This window comes from Rhodofomes roseus (genome assembly GCF_022264815.1).
Source record: "Rhodofomes roseus strain CIRM-BRFM 1785 chromosome Unknown C8Q71scaffold_3, whole genome shotgun sequence".
NCBI classification, from domain to species: domain Eukaryota; kingdom Fungi; phylum Basidiomycota; class Agaricomycetes; order Polyporales; family Fomitopsidaceae; genus Rhodofomes; species Rhodofomes roseus.
This window is the reverse complement of record NW_025952959.1, coordinates 782161-801264: the sequence shown is the minus strand read 5'-3', so window position 1 is coordinate 801264 and position 19104 is coordinate 782161. Positions and strand designations below refer to the sequence as shown.

The 19104-nt window shown below is 56.6% G+C and overlaps 8 protein-coding genes across 8 annotated transcripts; 4 read left to right on the top strand and 4 right to left on the bottom strand.

Moving 5' to 3' along the window:
• Positions 1-398: 398 nt before the first annotated feature.
• C8Q71DRAFT_853980 (uncharacterized protein) lies at positions 399-1618 on the bottom strand (the record flags this gene model as incomplete). Its single annotated transcript, XM_047926996.1, has 3 exons — positions 399-642; positions 803-866; positions 928-1618. The coding sequence occupies 3 exons, from the start codon at positions 1616-1618 to the stop codon at positions 399-401; spliced, it is 999 nt and encodes a 332-aa protein (XP_047782911.1).
• A 1247-nt stretch (positions 1619-2865) lies between these two features.
• C8Q71DRAFT_340310 (uncharacterized protein) lies at positions 2866-3617 on the bottom strand. Its single transcript, XM_047917922.1, has one exon. The coding sequence runs from the start codon at positions 3443-3445 to the stop codon at positions 2954-2956; it is 492 nt and encodes a 163-aa protein (XP_047782910.1). The 5' UTR covers positions 3446-3617; the 3' UTR covers positions 2866-2953.
• Positions 3618-4907: 1290 nt separating this feature from the next.
• Positions 4908-7536, top strand: C8Q71DRAFT_339983 (uncharacterized protein). Its single transcript, XM_047917920.1, has 10 exons — positions 4908-5237; positions 5289-5357; positions 5412-5497; positions 5547-5626; positions 5680-5732; positions 5791-5936; positions 5992-6094; positions 6153-6465; positions 6531-6963; positions 7025-7536. The coding sequence occupies exons 1-10, from the start codon at positions 5091-5093 to the stop codon at positions 7161-7163; spliced, it is 1569 nt and encodes a 522-aa protein (XP_047782909.1). The 5' UTR covers positions 4908-5090; the 3' UTR covers positions 7164-7536.
• A 260-nt stretch (positions 7537-7796) lies between these two features.
• On the top strand, positions 7797-9927 carry C8Q71DRAFT_737874 (ste7-like protein). The gene is made up of 6 exons (XM_047922631.1): positions 7797-8359; positions 8419-8695; positions 8744-8868; positions 8933-9328; positions 9384-9764; positions 9829-9927. Exons 1-5 carry the CDS (start codon positions 7910-7912, stop codon positions 9450-9452), a joined length of 1317 nt encoding a protein of 438 aa, XP_047782908.1. The 5' UTR covers positions 7797-7909; the 3' UTR covers positions 9453-9764; positions 9829-9927.
• Positions 9753-11407, bottom strand: C8Q71DRAFT_340231 (uncharacterized protein). Its single transcript, XM_047917921.1, has 3 exons — positions 11133-11407; positions 9987-11072; positions 9753-9925 (listed from the first exon to the last, which is right to left on the bottom strand). The coding sequence occupies exons 2-3, from the start codon at positions 11031-11033 to the stop codon at positions 9854-9856; spliced, it is 1119 nt and encodes a 372-aa protein (XP_047782907.1). The 5' UTR covers positions 11034-11072; positions 11133-11407; the 3' UTR covers positions 9753-9853.
• A 568-nt stretch (positions 11408-11975) lies between these two features.
• Positions 11976-14752, top strand: C8Q71DRAFT_737862 (uncharacterized protein). The gene is made up of 10 exons (XM_047922630.1): positions 11976-12126; positions 12184-12219; positions 12383-12412; positions 12753-13654; positions 13707-13741; positions 13797-13855; positions 13907-14027; positions 14082-14148; positions 14200-14236; positions 14293-14752. The coding sequence occupies exons 1-10, from the start codon at positions 12046-12048 to the stop codon at positions 14575-14577; spliced, it is 1653 nt and encodes a 550-aa protein (XP_047782906.1). The 5' UTR covers positions 11976-12045; the 3' UTR covers positions 14578-14752.
• On the bottom strand, positions 14753-17724 carry C8Q71DRAFT_737853 (mitochondrial protein Pet127-domain-containing protein). The gene is made up of 13 exons (XM_047922629.1): positions 17450-17724; positions 17083-17387; positions 16952-17027; positions 16759-16891; positions 16553-16699; positions 16364-16498; positions 16199-16312; positions 16006-16128; positions 15852-15949; positions 15598-15799; positions 15362-15542; positions 14989-15301; positions 14753-14934 (listed from the first exon to the last, which is right to left on the bottom strand). Exons 1-12 carry the CDS (start codon positions 17623-17625, stop codon positions 15015-15017), a joined length of 1977 nt encoding a protein of 658 aa, XP_047782905.1. The 5' UTR covers positions 17626-17724; the 3' UTR covers positions 14753-14934; positions 14989-15014.
• Positions 17725-17915: 191 nt separating this feature from the next.
• C8Q71DRAFT_853973 (Arl8a protein) lies at positions 17916-19091 on the top strand (the record flags this gene model as incomplete). Its single annotated transcript, XM_047926995.1, has 12 exons — positions 17916-17977; positions 18028-18073; positions 18124-18168; positions 18240-18327; positions 18385-18442; positions 18495-18516; positions 18574-18654; positions 18709-18767; positions 18819-18852; positions 18911-18919; positions 18974-18999; positions 19052-19091. The coding sequence occupies 12 exons, from the start codon at positions 17916-17918 to the stop codon at positions 19089-19091; spliced, it is 570 nt and encodes a 189-aa protein (XP_047782904.1).
• Between the last annotated feature and the right edge of the window lie 13 nt (positions 19092-19104).

The following is a 19104-nucleotide window of genomic DNA, read 5'->3' as shown; positions in this document are numbered from 1 at the left end:
CAGTGGTGGGTCCCTAAACACGCGTGAGATTTCGTCCATAAGACCGGTAGTGCAACACTCACAGCCATTGCGCCTACAGTTGTAGGAGGTGCTATACGCCTCGAGTTGCGTTCGGCAGTTGGGGTGTGCTGAATAGGTACGGGGCTGTCGCCTATATAGGTTTCGATTGTTCCTTGCTGCGCGATCATCGGTCTTACTCTCCACTTCTTATGCACCGTCAATCAGGGAACCTCCTCCCCCGTGAACGCTCTGCCAAGTACGCTGGAGCGCAAGCCAGTTCTGGTGCAAAACGTGTTATAGTCGGCAGACGCCACCAATCACCTAGGCCGTGTTGCTCATGGTGGCGTCCAACAATTGACCAGGGATTTGGACCGACGGTTACTCGGGTCCAAGGGCCGTTACTTTGCTTTTACGGCGGCCGACTTGACTCTTTGTTTGCGCGAGGTCTGTCTCGTTGCTCTCGCCGGCGGTACGATGACGGTGAGTGCTCCTCCATTCGTATCGGCTCCAGTTGTCTTCTTCGCCGCGTGCGACCTCTTCTTTGGCCCCTGCTCTGGCTGCGACGGGTCGCTCGCATCCGCGCACGCGTCTCTTTTTCTCTTCTGACCCACTGAAGTCGCGTCTACTCCATCGGCGTCTTTCCTGAACATTACGCATCAGCAGGACTGCCCTACACTTCGTCATACTATCGGTGCCCGTCGAGGAGGGGTCGGGGCAAGGGGCCGATTATGCCCAGCCTCGCGAGATACGGCCAGCAGAAGGGCACCGCAGATACACAAGACACGTTTGGTAATGGACTTACTTCGCAGGTACCCTCTGTCTCACGTTCCGGGTCTTGCTTGGCCCCGCCTCGGGCATTTGCTCCTCTGCAAGACGGACGACAGTGTCACTCTAAGACCCAGCGATCCATGATGACTACCCGCTTACCTGTGGCCTCGGTGCCGTTCTGGGTCTCTGACGACTCAGTGGGTGACTTTGCCTTCCCCCGGAGCCTCGCGCTCCGTCGTGTTGGCTGCGCAATATCCGTCGCCGTGGCTTCTCGGGGACTTTGCGCAGAAGACTTGCGCGAGTGTGCGCGGTGGCTTGGCTTGGTCCGACCAGATTCCCCGATGGTCTTACTCTGAGACCCATTGGGAGTGGCACGTCCTTGATCTGACTGGCCTTCATGGTGTTGAGTGGCTGTAGAGACGCCTCCGTCGGGTTGCTTGTCCAAGCCGACCTGAAGCATCTTGTCTCCCGATGCGTCGCTGTGGCGGCCCCTCTCGTTGAGCGCGCCCTCACTGCCCACGTTCTCATGATGTTGGGGCTCTACGATGTTTCCGTTACCAGAGGATGGCCCTGCGCCAGCAGAGGCCATCTGTGCCTCCGGTCCGTTGCGCGTACCATGCTCTTTCGTCTCGTCGCGTATGTATCGCCTGAATTTGATAGGAACATTGCAGAACTCTGGTCTATACCTGGGCCTGTCGGAGGAGGTTGTAATGGCCTGAGGTTGCGATTTGAGGACCGTCGAACCTATGGGGTGAGCGGCGCGAGCGGCGACAGCCACAGGCTGGGCCTTGAGGAGGAGGGCGGCCGTCGAGGTGATATAGCTGGGTCCTGCAACGATCTGCGCTGGCATCTTGGTAGTAGATGGAGAATAGGGGTTGATGATTTGGCAGCAAATGCAGGGGGTGATGTAAAGCGAGGGAGAGTCGCGGTTGGATGTGGCTGGAGGGTTGAAGCCACACTTGCTTTGTGCTCGCGTAACGTCACGGGACCGCGTGGCCCCTTAGCCACAACTCGGATCGCCACTCCCTCGGCGCACGCCGGGAAGGGAACCCAGAGACGAGATAAGTTATGTAGTACCAGCCAGTTCGGCTTCAACTTATCGTCCGCTTCATGCTACGTTCCAGCTCTGCGGTTCGTGGGCCTCATGGCGGGTGAGCAATGAAAGACCCTGCTTCCGACCTCGGCCCCAGTGGCAGTGAGCAACGAGTTGGCTATCGTCTGCTTGATCCTTGCCGCTAGCTGAGCATGTTGACAAGGGCGTGCAGACTGGCTACCGAATTTCAGGTGCTTTAGAGGCCAGGAAAGACAGTGCTGGTCTCCGCGCAGGATCTCTCATCAGCAACCGCGTTGGTGCGGTATCCCAACCTGCAACCTCAGCTTCATCATCCGGCATCCCATCCAATCAAGGTCTTGAGCATTAGAGCTGGTAGTCTCAGCTGGCTGTGACATCACGGATGCGCGTATGTCTGCGGAATGAATATGTTGAAGCTAATCAACAGGGGCAGACGCCAGGAAACGCACCCTGGCTTCTCGTCGCACTGGTCGTCATTTGCATCACCACGGGTGCTTGACAAAATCCGTACGTCTGCGGGCAGTGACCTCTCGACGAATAGCTCTTCTTGTGCAAGATGCAAAATGGCGGAATGGTCGTGGGGTGAGTGCAACCAAGTGTTCACAGTGAGCTGAGTTCTGAATTGTCGATTCTTAGATGCAATGAGAACATAATGTATGATGAGAGGAGAATGCACATGCGCCTCAAGAAGGTGTGTACAATGAATCACATACAGGTCATGAACAAACTGTGACCACAAACGAAGCCTCAATTGCGTCCAGCTGAGCGGTCGGCTCTAGATCAACACAAAACCGTTCGCACGGAGCGGTGACAAAGGTAAGCCAACAAGCACCAGGGTCTGACGGGGTGGCGACTCCAAACTGTTCAACGCCTTTCGTGTAATCGCCAGCTGCGTCAGTTGAGAGGTTGCAGAGGGTTGCTACGGTTCTACATCCATGTCGGGCACCGACGGTGGCATGTAGGTCTCCCGCTCACGCATGCTATGAGCCTGCCAAACTTCGTAGGCTCATGATCATCCATCTGCGTTCTTTCGAAATTTTGCATCGCATTGTGTAAGTGACTTGATACTTATAATATGTAGGGAGCAACACCTCAATGGGCTTCGATTGTCTCCTACGCCATCAGCGCTTCAGCGTCGAAGTGGAGAATCGTGAACTCCTCAAATCGTCCCGCATGCTTGCATAGAATCTCCGCGAGGTGAATGAAAAGTCGGAGCTCAGATAAGTGGAGTCCCCACTCGACGGCGCCGTGCATCCGCGTGAACTCGACCTGCACGCCTTCAATGACTGTCCGATAGATCCAACCTGTCGCAGACTTCACGCGCACTGCAGTGTTCATGTATGAGGAACGTCCTCCAAAGCGATGTCCGGGGGACCGGGAGCCTCTTGAAGGATTCCAGCTCCCACATACTTGCGGTATCACGTCGTTCGCTACTTGGAAGTTGAGGTTGCGGCCGTAGTACACCCGCTCCTCCGCCAGGAAGTCAAAGACGAGTTGGAGTACGTCATCCGGAAGAATTGACGTGTTGATAGCCCTCGGGACGTCAGAGAAACAGTGGCGCTGGAGCAGAATCAGCTCGACGGTACGGTAGCCAGTGGACGACATGAACTCACGGTCAGTCCTAGGGCTAGGAAGCCGGCTACGCCACTGCCAGCTATCAAAGTGTTTGAAAAGTGTCTCCAATTCCTTCGACCGCCACGGCAGTCTTGTATCCACGTTCAAGACGCCAACTCACAGCCTTGAGTTCCTATGCAGCATGTCCATGAAATCCCGGGGGATGTCGGCGACGACGAAGCCATGCTGCTCGATGACTGAGGCTCCGACGGCGCGAGCAACGGGCTCTGCACGACCTGAAGACGTGCCTCTCTGAGCAGTAGCTCCAGACATTACAGGCCATGTAACGAAGACTCTCATCCGCCCGCACGCCTCGAGCCTACTATGTGTGCTTCTCACCCCCAGATGGCGAGGCAGGTCTTCACTGGGTGAGTGCCAGAGCTGAGTTTTAGAGCTGGTAGTCTTGGAGGCAACACCACTTCACAGGTGTGCCTAGTATTATCGTTGCCAATTTGAGTCAACTTCGACGCCAGTGAACGGAGGTGGATGCGGAGAAACGTACTTGTCCGATATTATGACCTGCACGCCAGCAGTCTGTATCATCGCTTTGATTGTTTGAAAGTCGTGTCTCGTCTTGGAGAGTGGTTCGTTCACGTAAGTGTCTGGTTGCTGGAGGTGCACAGTCGGTCGAACGACGGTAGGGGGAGCGCCACTCAGCAGGAGGATTCGCATGGAACTGGACTCGCGAAGTCGAGTTACAGGCCACTGTTTATATATTCGTTTTGAAGCTTCCTGCTTCGGCGGCGGATGCCTCTAGAAGCGAGTGTGCCAAGCGGCCGGTCTCGCCGTCTCGGACAAAGGGGAGGAATGTACAGAACAATCTACGGTACAGTGTTGTGAGAAGAATGCAGGTGCGCTTCGTGGTGAGTGGATAATGGATCGCATTCATGGTATGACCAGATGGTAATGTCAATTATATCCTCAGGAGCCCAGTGAACGAGTGTACTCACCCCGGGCGGCGCCAGCTATGTAGTTGGCACCAAACGGTCCTCACTGGTTCGAGGGTCACTGTTTCAACGGCAGCACAACAAGTCAGTATTAGGATTAGACTGACCAAGCAGTGCCGGCTCCGAGCTGTGCAACGTGTTCCACCTAACGCGCATGGTTGGGAGAGCTTCACGAATTCGTTGGGCAACGGCCAAGCACCGACAGCGGCGTGCAGGCCTCCCACGTGCGCGCACTGCATGATGCTACCAAACGTCGACGAGGCGCCGTCTCCTCGGCCAGCGCTGATCAACATCATGATCATTTTCTTGTCATGCATTTGCATCGGTGCCCAGAACACGGAAGCTACACACAGAGATGTGTACGCCTCGCATGCATTCCTTCTCCTTGCTCATATGTCTTCCGGCGACATGTGACTCCGAGAACGGAGACGGTGAAGAGTCCCGCCACGTCCGTCACAGTGCAGGGCCTAAATTGGCAGGTGCTGATGGTGGGGAATGGGTCGTCGCGGCACTGGCCGCCAATCCCAACCTTGTCAGCGCCGTCGCACGCCGACACCGCCCATCCCGCTCGTTTCGTCTTTATTGTACTCTAGGGACACCGCCCCCTTTCAATCCGCCAAATTCGCGCCCCATCTTGACGCTCGGCACCGACCGCCAGATCCGCGTCCTCTGGAAACCACAGTTATAAGATGGAGGACCCGCTCAGCGTCCCCCTCCCAGCGACGCCCGACTTCGGCAGGGTCACCGCCAACTCCTTTTACGACCTCCACGAACCCGACATGACCCGCACGCTTGTTATGTGTTTTGACGGCACTGCAGACCAGTACAACGGCAAGGTGAGATGCGCCACAGAGGGACGTGTCGAACTGGTCTGACGGTCGACACAGAACACAAATGTCGTGAAGCTCTACTCGCTTCTCAAGAAAGAGCACCCCGAGCAGCTCTGCTACTACCAAGTGGGCGCTGTGCATTCATATTGGCGTTAACCTGTTCTGATCGTCTGAGAGTAGCCCGGGATCGGCACGTATCTGAACCCCGGCGTGGTCTCCCCAGTATTCTCGTGGGGAGCGAGGATCCTTGACCAGGGAGTTGCTTGGTGAGCTGCTCGCTACGCTAGCTTGTACGACGCAGGCTCATTCTCATAGGTACCTTGATGCTCACGTCCGAGACGGATACCGCTTTCTCATGCAAAACTACCGCCCAGGCGACAAGATCTGTATGTTCGGTGCGCACGTTCCAGGTATCGTTCTGCTGTACGTGATTGACGTGCGATTCTAGGTTTCTCGAGAGGGGCGTACACTGCCAGAGCTTTAGCTGGCATGTTGCACAAGGTGAGATTTAAACAGACAGTTATGGCAATGTGAGATGCACGTACTGACGAACTGATAGATCGGTCTCCTCCCCCGCGACAACCCCGAGCAGATTCCATTCGCTTACAAGCTCTACAAGCGCACAGACGCCTCCAGCATTGCGATCGCAGCTGGCTACAAGAAAACGTTCTGCAGAGACGTCCAGATTGAGTTCGTCGGGGTCTGGTAGGTCTCCGTCTTCATCATGATGCGGCACGGACCTGATTTGCGCCCGCGTCAGGGACTCTGTCGCCAGCGTGGGCAGCCTCGTCAGCAAAACCCTGCCATTTGTCGCGAATAACACCACAATCAAGACGTTCAGACATGCCCTGGCACTGGACGAGGTATGCTGTCACCTCCAACTCTAAATAAGACACAGCTGTCTTACATACTCTGCCGCAGCACCGCGCCAAGTTCCGCCCAAACCTGTACCACCGGCCCAGCCCCCCGGGCCAGCGCAAGCACAAGAGCGCGCTGAAACAGAATGTTGTGTCGCCGGGGAGGAAGGGTGCATTTCCTCCTGAGAGCCCCAGCAAGCTCGCAGCTCTGTCAGAGAAGATGCGTCAAAGCCTCGGGAAGCGGTCCTCGAAGCACCACTCCCAAGGCCTGGAATGGGCGAACCTGCCGTCGGCGGCTGCAGCTGAGTTCGGCTGGGAAGAGAAGCTCGCGCCTGGCACGGACGTGCTCGAGGTCTGGTTCGCAGGCTGCCATTGTGGTGAGCACCACGCGGACGCCCTTCTGCACTCGTTCCCCAGCTGATCAGAACTTCCTGTCACGTAGATATCGGAGGCAGCGCCGTGCCCGATACGGAGAAGCTCACCCTCGCAGACATCACGCTCCGCTGGATGGTCAAGCAGATCGTGCGCACGCAGTGCGGGATCGTCTTCGACCGTGACGCGCTGCACAATGCGAACATCCCCGACTCGCTCTTCACGGGCCCCGGATTCCTCGCCACGCCGCCCAAGGAGAAGCGGTGGTCGAGCATGCAGGCGGGGAGCAGCACGGGCCATGGGAGCAGAACGAGTGCGGAGGCGAGGCCGAGCTCGGACGGCGACTGCGAGCGGCTTGAACGGCCTGTCGGGCTGGACAAGCAGCATGCGGTGCAGCCGTTGCACGACGAGCTGAATGGGAAGCCGTTTTGGTGGCTCCTCGAGATCCTGCCGACGAGCTACAATTGGCAGGAGCCAAATGGTCGCTGGCACACATCCTGGAGGTGAGTCTGCAGATGTGCGTGCTTTGGGACAATTGGCCTACTGACACGCCTGGCTTTGCAGCATTCATCTCGGCAGGGGTCGTCATCTCCCGGGAAAGCCGAATCTACACATCACAGTCAAGGAGCGCATGAACGACAAGGCATTGCGATACGCACCGCGGGCCAAGTGGAAGCGCGGCACTGAGACTTACGTCGAGTAAACAAACCTGCACATCGTCGGTACTTCATCCACCGCCGTCCGACCTTCGTGATACCCCTCAATTTGCACATCCCCTTCGCCTGACTTATAACATATCATTATGACCTAGTACGATTGGTTCCCTCTTCTCGACTTGTATTCCCCATTGTCTCGAAGAACTGTACGACCCTTTCCATGGCATTTATTGTAGATTAGCGATATCCTTTACGTCCACCTGTATACGCTTCTATGAATGATACGATTTCGACGTCTGATGTGTCCCGCGATTGCATCGACAAATTGACCTGCCATCTGGTGCGCGTTCGGGTTCCCTGCCATGTCCGTTAACCGTCTTGTGTTGCGTCAATGGCGCCCTAGATCATCTGCCATAGCGGACGTAAGTCCGTCTTACGCGGCGTCGCTCGGCCTCAAACGCGGTGACCAGCAGATACGACGATAAAAGAGCGCCTGGTCGCCTAGCATCAGAGCTGTGCGCACACGAAACATTCGCATGCATGGTCACGGCGGTGGAGGGAAGGGTGTTTGTGGCCAGACGCGGCCTGCGAGCGCCTAACACCGTTTTGGGGAACTCGGTGATGGTTACGTAAGACAATCGCCCAGGTCTCGAAATGGGCGTGCACCGTCGAGCGCGTACTCTCCCTTCTCCCTCGTCCTCCCCGCTGAGCGGTGCGGTGTGCTGTCCCTGCCGTTCGGCGCGCACTCAGAGCCCCGTAAGTGCATCTGCTACACTTACGGCCAATCGTCACGATGTCCGCTGCCGCTGGACCCGTCCGCAAGAAGCGCAACTTCAAGGCTCTCCAACTCGATGTCTCGACATCGTCTCCTACCGAGCCTTCCCCCGCGCCTCTACGTGCCGCGCCGGCGCCGGCAGGCAAGAAACGACCGCCGCCGATGAAACTGAAGGCACCGAAGATCCCGAACACGACTACTCCTGCTGCTGAGGACGGGAACGGGATGTTGACGGTGAACATCCCCGCGTCGTCCGCACCACCGACCAGCTCGATCTCCGCATCGGAGAACCGGACGAACTACCACAACACCCTTTCGTCGACCCTCGCGAACCTGGATCTGAACTCGGAGCGGAAATACGACCTGCGGAACGAGGATTTCCGGGACATGCAGGAGCTCGGGCAGGGCAACGGGGGCAGTGTGAAGAAGGTGGAGCACGTTCCTACTGGGACCATCATGGCCAAGAAGGTGAGAGTGTCACGGACGCGCCATCATCCACCCTGTTTACGCGTCATCTTGGCATCCAGATTGTCCTCATCGACGCGAAGCCGTCCGTGCGGAAGCAGATCCTACGTGAGCTGCAGATCATGCACGACTGCAATTCCGAATATATCATCTCCTTCTACGGCGCGTTCATCTCCGACCCGAACATCTGCATTTGCATGGAGTTCATGGACAAAGGCTCGCTGGATGGGATTTACAAGAAAATTGGGGCCATCGACATTGATGTGGTGGCAAAGGTTGCACTGGCCGTGCTGGAGGGCCTCACGTACCTCTATGATGTGCATCGCATCATACACCGAGGTCAGTGATACACTTCGCATGATCGTGTGCGGGACTGACTGCGCCCAGATATCAAGCCATCAAACATCCTCTTCAACTCACAGGGTCAGATCAAGATTTGTGACTTCGGTGTGTCCGGAGAGCTCATCAACTCGATCGCGGACACGTTCGTAGGGACATCGACGTATATGAGCGTGCGTTACTATCAGTCCCTTGGATGGTCCGGCCTTAGTGACTGAGTCCTGATCTTAAATCTAGCCCGAACGAATCCAGGGTGCACAGTACACTGTCAAGTCTGACGTGTGGTCACTGGGCATCTCGCTCATCGAACTAGCTCTGGGCCGCTTCCCCTTCTCTGACTCCGACGGCGACTCGGATCTCTCGGACTTCGAGGGTACGCTTTCTCCTAGTCGGCCGCTGCCGCCCAAGCGGACGCAGGAGGAGAAGGACAAGAAGAAGAAACGCAAGAGCAAGGGTGTCAGTTTGCAGGGCGGTGGAATGACGATGAGCATTCTGGAGCTGCTGCAACACATCGTGAACGAACCTGCACCGCGGCTCACGCCGGAGGGTCGGTTCCCGAAGGAGGCCGATGACTTCGTGGACAGTTGTCTGCTGAAGGAACCTGATGCAAGGAAGACGCCAAAAGATCTTCTCGTATGTGAATTCCCCTTCACCACGCACGCTCATTCCCCAAACGGTCTCTTTCCAGAAACATCCCTGGATAGAACACGCCCGGACGACAAATTTCGACCTCGAGGCGTGGGCATCGACATTCTAAAATGTCCCCGCCCCCAACTCTCTCAGCACGCGCGTTTGGATCTCTGCGTTGTTTGTACCACAAGCCGTTGCTGGCGCCCCCCACCGAAAGTCCGCTCCCGGCGTCTGCTTATACCCGCAATGTCTCGCCGTTCGTCCACTGCTGCTGCTGTGCATGCATACCTTGCGACGTCTAATCTCCCGCCCGCGCAGGCGATGTAATATAGATCAATCTGGGCAATATCGGAATATCGAATACTCATGAAATCACTACATACAGTGTAAGATGGGCCTGGAGGAGTGTTGGTGGTGCTTGCGGGTTGTATACTATAGCGTAAGTTATGGATGCGGAATTCTGGCCAGGAAGGCCTAACGTCGTTGTCTGCGGTTTGGCGGAGCATCGTTCCAGCGATACAATAGGTCTCAGCGCATGAGCGAGAAGTTTTCTACAGACCTGCCTCTCGGGAAATGTTTGACGTGTACAGGGTCCTCGGCCTGTTCCCGAACTCGTAAGCAGCTGGCCAGCATACACATATGCTGCATGACAAGGGCCTACCTCGAATCTCTTGAACGACAGCTCAATCCTTCTGGCGTCGCACTTCCTTACCAGCCGGTGGAAGTCATGGTGCAATGAAGCATGCTGCGTTGTGATCGTCAAGAATCGAAGGCGGGGTAGCGATTCGAGGACTGTCAGTGTCTCGTCGGCAATCTTGTCTATGCACAAATGTTGTAGGGACGCGGGGATCTCAGAGGGCCAGTCGAGCGACTGGTGCAGGACAAGCTCCTCGAGTTTGACGCACGCTCTGATGAGGGAGTCCAAGTTCATATCCGGGCACCCGATGTGCAGCCTCAGCGAACGCACCTGCGGCGCGTGTTCGATGAGAAGGGCGAGGTAGTCGTCGTTCAGCATGGGTATGTGGAGGTCCAGGATCTGGAGTGTGGACCGGGACGACGAGAGAATCCAGCGGAGGACCTTCAACTCGGGCAGGAACCGCAGATTGAGTTCGCAGAGCTTGACGGGGGCGACGCCGGGAGGGCATCGGGGGCTGGAGTACCTCTCCAGGCGGAGGAACTGGACGCCGGAGAAGACGCTCAAGAGCTGGAACAGAACCATTGGGGCATCGCTCGCGCCCATCAGCGAGAGTGCTCGCAGTGGCTGGCGGTGTGGCGTGGCCACGAGTATCTCTAGCTGACGGATACACTTGGAGGGGATCGCGCCCTTCCCACTGACGAACAGGGATAGCTGGTACAACCGCGGGAAGAAGGACAGCAGCGCCACGAACGTGGACGGACACCGGATGCTGGCCCCCGTGACGTATATATACTTGTGGATGTCGAACACGAAGTCGAGGCTGCGCACGTACCCGCCGAGCCGCGCAGCCGAGCCTGGGGGGAGCCCGCCCCGAGAGAAGAGCACGGTGAACTCGATGCACTGCTTGACGCCGACGGAGTGGAAGAGGAGCTGTTGGGCGGGCTTAGCCCAGTTGCGCGAGACGAGGGCGCACGCGCGCAGCGTTTGCTGGTCGACACTGCCGACGGGGGTGTAGTAGCCCTGTTCGAGGATGTGGTAGATGAGCTCCGCTGGTATGTTGGCGAGTGGCATCGTGGCCCGACACGCACGCTCGCGGCACCGTGACTGGAACTGAGAGATGGGCCATTGACATGGCATCAGTCGTAGTTCATAGGCAGATGAGCAGCTTACCACTGGCCGTTGTTTACTGTGAGAGTAGAAATTGAGTCGCTTTCGAGCGCGCTGATGGTCGCGATTGGAGCGGGTCTATCCGGGGCAACATTCGAGCTCGAGGCAGTGAGCTGCGCAAGACGATCGGTGCATTACAGTATCATAAGTCGATCTATAACATGCATAACTTACGACGCTCATGAACGGGATGATGATGATGAACCTCCGGGTGGAGGTACAGTACACGATGACTGGAAATTGAAGGCGCATGCCTCTGGGAATATTCGAATATTTCGAGCGGAGGAACACCGAAACCAGTCAGCATGCGCATGCATGTGCCGTGCCAGTGACCAGTGGGCGCACCATCAATCACCTACCGAGTTAACTTGCACTGGATATCTTCTACGCATACTACATGCTGAAGATCTCCTCAGCGAGCGCACTTGACTCAGAAGTTAGATCGACCTCTCCAAGGCTGTCAGAAGACAGGACCGAACCCGGCCTTTACTCATGTCAAGGAAAGCATCCCCCTTGCGCTGAGGCCTGAGGCCTTGTGGCATCAGTGGGTAGTACGTACTAGACATGGACGCGATCAAGGAATTGCACGCGCATGTGGTTCGGGTTCAACCGTCACACGAGCGGCGATACATTGAAGTCAGTTCGCGCAAATGAGTCTGCAGAAAGCCCGCATGAGGTCATCTAGCAGCCTATGGAATGGGCCCATGAAGCTGTGATATCTGAAGGGAGGCTCACCTATAAGGACGAGGATGAAGGGAGCGGCGCAAGACGGAAGCAAAGTCCAAATGGGCAACGCCCATCGCGCTGCTCCGACCGGCCGATATGGGCAACGGACAGCCTTGACGTCCTCATCTCTCCCCTCCATCCACTCCCCATCCACTCACCTTGACTTGCCCCTCCCCCGCACTCGCTGTCGATGAATCTGTCCCAGCAAATACAAATAGAGCGCTTGCGGGAACTTGGCATACCGGAAAAGACAGCCAAGTTCGCACTTGAGGTAAACTCGCTCCCGGCCGTCCCGGACGTGCACGTCGTTCTCACCAATCAAACGCAGAGTAAAGGCGGGAACTTCTTGGGGGCTGCAGACTATGTACGTGTACGTCGTGTATAACGGTGTGGGCCTCGGTCGCGTGCATGATCTGTTTCATCGTTCATTGTGCCCGCGTCTTGGCGACGACCACGCCATCCCACGTTTCCGTCATTTGCCGTGCGGGCCTACTTCATCAACCTTACACGACTAACTGCATACGCAGGCTTTGTCTGGAGAAGCAGCCAACGCCGAGGTGAGCGCTTCGCCAGTCCTCCATCTTCTCCTCCTCCTCCATCATGTCCGACGCGCCGCCACCACGAAGACGGAGTTGGATGGGCAAGTACACCCCCGCAGTGCGCGAGCGCGACTCGCTGCCCACGCCCAAGGAAGGACAAGCGCAGTCGTTCGAGTATCAGCTTGGCGCGTCATCCGCCGCGAACTCGACGACCACTCTCACTAGCGCGCTGCCCTTCCAACGTTCCAACTCCCTCTCGTCCATCGCCTCGCTCTTGCCCTCCCGCCCCTCCACCCCCGTCTCAAAACGTCCCCCTCAGAACCAGAGCGCGCTGACCAGGGACGACGCGGATTCACAGAATGCACTCAGCCGAAGCACGTCAAGACAGTCTGACTCGGGCACCAATGTCAAGTCGCCCACGGAGACCATCACGTCGCCCCGCGCGCAGGGCGGTTCCTTCTCGCGCATGTCGCTCAGCTCGGTGATGGGCGGCCTCTCTTCGCTCTCGCTCTCGCGCGGCGACGACAAGGAGCGTGGCCGGAGCGAGAAGAAGGACAAGGACAAGAGCAGCGGGCTTGGCTTCCGCTCGAACTCGTTCTCAGGCACGACCGGCGACGCGCAGGACGGCGCGCGAGGCCGCGCACGCAGCCAGTCACCCTTCCGGCTGCGGCGCCTCCGCACGCGCGACGTCTCGCCGAACGTCGAGGCACTGTCTTATTCGGACGCCGAGTCAGATTCGGAGGCGCCCCAGATCCGCCCCCGCAACGCGTTCTCGCTCGGCGTGACATCAGACGACGAGGATGCGGATGACTCAGAGGAGGAAGAAGAGTCGGAGGAGGAATGGAGTGGTGAGGAGAAGGACCAGTTCGACCCTGTCACGGAGCGCAACACAGAGCGCAACGCGCTCATCCCCGCGGAGCTGGCTGACCAGGATGTCGTCGACGTGCCCGACCCGCTGGGCGAGGGTGTGAACGTCGTCGTACCGCCGGAGCCCTACTTCCCCTCGACCCTGAACCACAGCACGCACAACCCTCGCCGTAGGAAGTCCATGCGCCCGGACCCTCTGCCGCTCGATACTTCCCGGCCTGTCTTCCAGCGCGACAGGTGCACGATCACGATCACGCATGGAAGCCCAGCTCGTGTGCTCGGGGAGACGGGCAGGAGGAACAAGCGGTATGTCCTCGCGAGTGATCTGAGTGACGAGAGTCGCTACGCGCTTGAGTGGGGCATTGGCACGGTTCTGCGGGATGGTGATGAGATGTGCGTTACTCTGACACCTTGATGCCAAGTCGGTTCGCTAATCTTGTCGTAGGCTCATCATCACGGTCATCGAGAATGAGAGCAAAAGTAAGCTCTTCCGTCCGTGAAACCCTCGATCTCCCGTAACATTCTACGCGTCTAGTCGATCCTCCCGTCCCGAACCAAGCTGACCGTGCAGCCAAGTTGCGCGCTCAGCAAGAGGTGCGTGTGAGCAACCCTGTGATGTCCTAGCAGTTCCTGAGATGCCTGCAGCGGCAAGCATTGGCATACATTCTCGTCCGTCAAACCGTCAGCCTCCTCCAGCGCACACGACTGCACGTTACCGTGTCATGTCAGGCATGGCATGCGAAGAACCGGAAACACATGATACTGGGTGAGTGCTATTCTTGCCCACCGAAGACGCTTGTTCGCGAACGTGACATCACAGACATTGTCGACTACGTTGAGCCCACGATGCTGATTGTCGGTTCGCGGGGTCTGGGCCACTTGAAAGGGTGAGATGCCTCCGTGGTTCCTTACGAACTGGATCTCATCATGGCTTGTAGCATTCTTCTCGGTTCCACGTCCCACTACCTGGTACAGGTAGGATATCATATCCCGCACTCGTCCAAAGCTTCTGACGTATTACCCCTTCACAGAAATGCTCAGTACCAGTCATGGTCGCACGCAGACGGCTCAAGCGTCCTCCACGCCGTTCCGCTCATCTCGCTCCGCACCGTGCCCGTGTCTCGCTCGCGCAAGCCGCCGGTGTCGATCGGATGGCGCCCAAAGTCGACCAGGACGTCGCAGACATGCGTGACCAGATGCAACGCGAGGAGAAAGACGGGAAGGATACGCCCCCGCACCCGGAGGCGGACGATGATCCTGACACTGAGGCGGAGGGTGTCGAGGATGCGCTGGGCCGGAAGGTTGCTGGCAATTAGATACGTGTGGGCTTGCGTGAGGAAGATGGTTCGCAGCAGGATGGGAGTATGGACAGTGAGCGGACTCAGAAAGCGTCGTTAGACAGTTATTCCGGCATAGATTATTGAGTGTTGTGGTGGCTGCTCGTGTACATTGCATGCGGAAATACATTACCTGTATTCTATGATAATCTATGGTGATGGGCCACGGCCGGCAGGTTGGGACGTCCTGCATTGAAGCGCCTACAGCAACTTAGTATATTCTACGGCTGGTGCGTCGTGCTGCTACGATAAGTCCTGGACGCCCGAGGCTCACGCCCGGATGTGGGTTCATGAACTCGAGCGTTCCTACCTAGAACATTCGGGCCGGCTGGCGAGCTACGAAGGAATGGGTTCAACTGCAAATCAGGTTTGTACTTGTCAATAACGTACGAAGTGCAGCCGCGAGCTCAAATTGACTATGTGCTCTCAGGCAGAGTACGCGTTAGCTTCTTCACAAGCTCCGAGGCGGCCGAAGAAGGCTCCGAGGGCTCAGCTGACGGTGACCACCAGTGACCACCCCGCTTGGACGCGAACGACAGCGGTTTGAGATCGGTCAGGTCAATGTCCTCGCGGCGCTCTATGCGCTCATTGACATCGAGGCGATACTGGAAGACGCGGAGCTGCGTGTTGAACGCCCCGCGGCGCCGCTTGTAAATCTCCCGCTGCGAAAGGCTGCTCTTGGCGATCTGGTACGAGACCGTCCCTGGTCCAGAGGCATCTCACCGTGAGCAACAACCTGACTCCGAGGTAACAGGCCACGTACAGCCACCGTTCCTCGAGGTCACGGCCTCTTTTCCCGAGACCCGTAGACTGCCGAGGTAGTGGGATAGAGTGACGTTGAGCTGCACGATGGGCTTCTGTTCGCCTTCTCTCCACTCGGCGGGCTCGATCCAGATGCGCATCACCTTCCCGGTTGAGGCCGTCTCCCAGGTGCATTTAACGCTCTGGACCACCTCGCATCAGTCTCTCTGTAGCTGGTACGACGTGTGCGACACGGACCTGCTTCGGGAAATGAGTGGTGATCTCTTCGAACAATACCTCGAGGAGGCTGATGCATTTTGTGAAGATGCGGTGCCCCTGGTCATGGCCGAAGAGCCGCCGGTCCATCTCTTCGAGCGGGATGTACTGGAAGCCGAAGATCTCGTGCGTGTTGTGGTACGCGACAAAGACGCCGTCCATGTTGCCTATCCGCGCCTGGAAGCTACAGTGACATGAGCTACCTTGCGACGAGCGAGACTGTATCGAAGACGCACCTGTACTTCAGAAATGCCGAGCGAATCAGGTCGTAGTATTCTTTCTCGAAGCTCATCCAAGGGCCCTGTATAGAATAAATCCGGTAATTGGAGTTGTCCTGTGCATCTTTGATGAGAATAGGTTCTGGGTAATCACACGCTCATTTGGGCTTACTCTGTACTTCGGGAGGTTCAAGCGAACAGCCACCGCTGCACGGGTCTTGATGTCAAAAACACCAGTACCAGGAAGAACGGGCGAGTGACAATCCAGCTGTGCGCGCATCATGAACTTATTATGCTACGCAGTAGGGTGTAAATTGTAAGACGAGTATCCAGAAATCAAATACAGCAAAGCCGGCTGCACTTACGATTGCATAACGATAAGCCTCTCCTTGATGGGTAAATGTCTCGCTTTCCCCCTTCATGAAGGCACTTTTGAATTCACTCAAATCCATTGTGAAGAATTTTTCCATCACCATTCCCTAACGCTCGTCTCATTGAGCCCCATGCAGCACACTAAAGTACCGACTCACCAGTTGGCTAAGTAGGGTCACTGAGGATCCCATTTGACTAAGGTGATCCACGTCGGAGTCGGTGGAATAAAGACCGTCTTTGTATTTAAGCGAAACGGATATCGGCATTCGCTGCCCTTGGGTGAAATTGCGAGCCTGCAAAACTGGACGGTCGGTACATAGATCTGAAGCAAGTTGCCATACACCCACCTTGCTCTGATAGTGCGCACTAAGGGTGCTCAGGTCGACAGGCTTGTGTTCGCAGAGTAGGAGGTATATCTGGCTGAGCATTCCGGTTAACGAGGAAGTCGACCCCACGAAGCTGCAGCGATTTTGCTTCGCCAATCTGTGCATGTCCTATGCGCCATGCTGTCAGTCGCAATGGAATATGGTTATGTCGTCAAAATAGTCCATACGTCATCCTGAGAGCTGGGTACGAAGCCTCGCAGTCGCTGGAAGGCAAATTCTGAGGCACTCGGCACTTCTTTGAGGTAGCTCGGAAAGTTGTCGTGTGATGTGCGAGGTTCGGTGAGCCAATGTACGCCAGGGCTGCCGTGTTCGACCGCACTTCAGTCAGTATATAGGCGATGACACCAGGAATGAAATCACTTGGTCAGGACTCGGTCAAGCTCGTGTTGCAACACTGGGGGCTTCAAAGACAGCTCTGACGGTGAACGGGAAGCATCTTCGTTGGCAATCATAGTGAGAAATCGTGCAGAGGGACTGAATCGAGATCATACCTTGAAGCCTCATTCGATCAAAGGGGGAAAGCAAACCTCGCACTCGAGGCGTCTCCATTTTCCTTCCCTTCACGTTTCCCTTTCTGGTGTGACTTCGCGTCAATGGCGGCACAGGAATGTGATGTTTCGTCGCTTCTAGTTTACTGAGCAATTTGTGGGATAGCGAATTCTTCGGGAGTTTCCCCAAGGCCAAATCTAATAGAAGGGGGCCGCCACCTAGGAATGATGACGATGCATGGTCAGGACTTGTCTCCCCGAACACAAGTTCCGGCGCATTATCGGCCTGAGTATGTGACTCTTGGTGCCTTTTGAGCAAGGTAACGCATATATGTCAGTGTTCTTTGCAGAGGAGGTAGGGCAAGCGCACACTGATCCAGTCGATGGCTCTGAAGCTACCGGCGCTCCCACGTCCCTGAGATGGACATCGCTCTCCGGAGTGGTGTCACTTGGTTGACTTTGCGATGCGTCAGAGAAAGCACGGCGAGTATTGTTGCAGTGGAGACGTCGGAGAGACTTAAACGGTGCATGACGCACACGAAGCATAGAGGCGGTGCGTAGCTATCCAACTCAGTACACCCAGAAGAGAACAGATGGGAGAACAGCAAGTCGAGGAGGAACGGAGGGACAGGTAGGCCAGCGGTGGCAGAATCCAGACGAATGTCGAACGCGAAAGCTCGCGCGGGTGCACGCTGTGCACGTGACTGACGCGCTCGCAGTCGGCGCTCGAGACGACAGCCGCTTGGACGCGGAAGGCTCAGAGTGACTGCCAGTAGCTGCCAGTGCACACGGCCAGTGTCAAACATCCGTCCTCCACACCGTAGTCGCCGGTCAACATGGCCTCTTTCTTCAGCTCTCTCTTCCAGTGGTTCAGCGGGCAAGTCGCTCGAGTCCATCCGTACGATACCGACGGCTGACTCTCGCGGTGCTGCGGTCGCACGACCTCAGGCTATTTTTCTCTAAGCAGGCTGAGATCTCCGTGGTCGGGCTGCAGGTATGCTAGAAGGTCTGCGCCAAGTCGTCTCGTTGATCTCTGTGCACAAGGCATCTGGGAAGACGTCCTTCGTGAACGTCATAGGTTCCGGCCAGGTGCGTTCTCCCAGCGCTTGCCTCTCCCCAGACGATGCGTGCTGAAGAGGCGTGTCTTGCACATCATGAAGTGGAGTGAGGAAGTCGTCCCTACCGTTGCGTTCAACTTCCGCAAGGTCCACCGAGGCAACATCACTCTGAAGATATGGGATGTCGCTGGTACGTGCGCACCCATCCAGCGATTGGGTGAAGCTTGACTTGGATGTCGCTCGTCAGGCCAGCCAAGATATAGGTCAATATGGGAGCGATACTGCAATGGCGTCGACGCCATAATGTACGTGTAATGTACCACGATTGTGCTCCAGTACATTGACCGCAGCACGCAGTTTCGTGGTTGACTCTGGCGATGTGTGTAACTATCCAGTATCCTCGCAATGTGATATGATATCTCACTACCGCCCACAGAAGGAGAAATTCGACACAGCTCGGTTCGAGCTGCACCAGCTTCTGTCCCATCCTAGCCTCAGCGGTGTTCCTCTGTTAGTCGTGAGTATGATCTTCGTAATGCTCGGGGCTAGTTTCTCATATACGTCACCGCAGCTTGGGAACAAGAACGATCTGGAAGGACATGCCCCCGTGGACGAGTTGATCAAGGCACTGTATGTATTCACGGTCAAGTACTCAAGCATCTCAGCTAACTGCGTGCACAGGCAACTGGACAAGATTCAAAACAGACCTGTCTCGGTACGTCTTGCTCTGCATTGAGCGCTTGATGAAGTGCTCACTACCTCCATGACATCAGTGCTACTCGGTATGCGTAGCTTCTCTTCTCATGATCTTCGCACGTTTCTCACGTGCGATCCAGTGTTCGATGAAGAGCCAGCACAACCTGTGAGGCTCACCATTGACATATATCCTGGCGTATACTAACTAGCATCCTCAGAGACATCGTTCTTCAGTGGCTAGCAGGCCGCAGCCACTGATCACCTCTTGTAC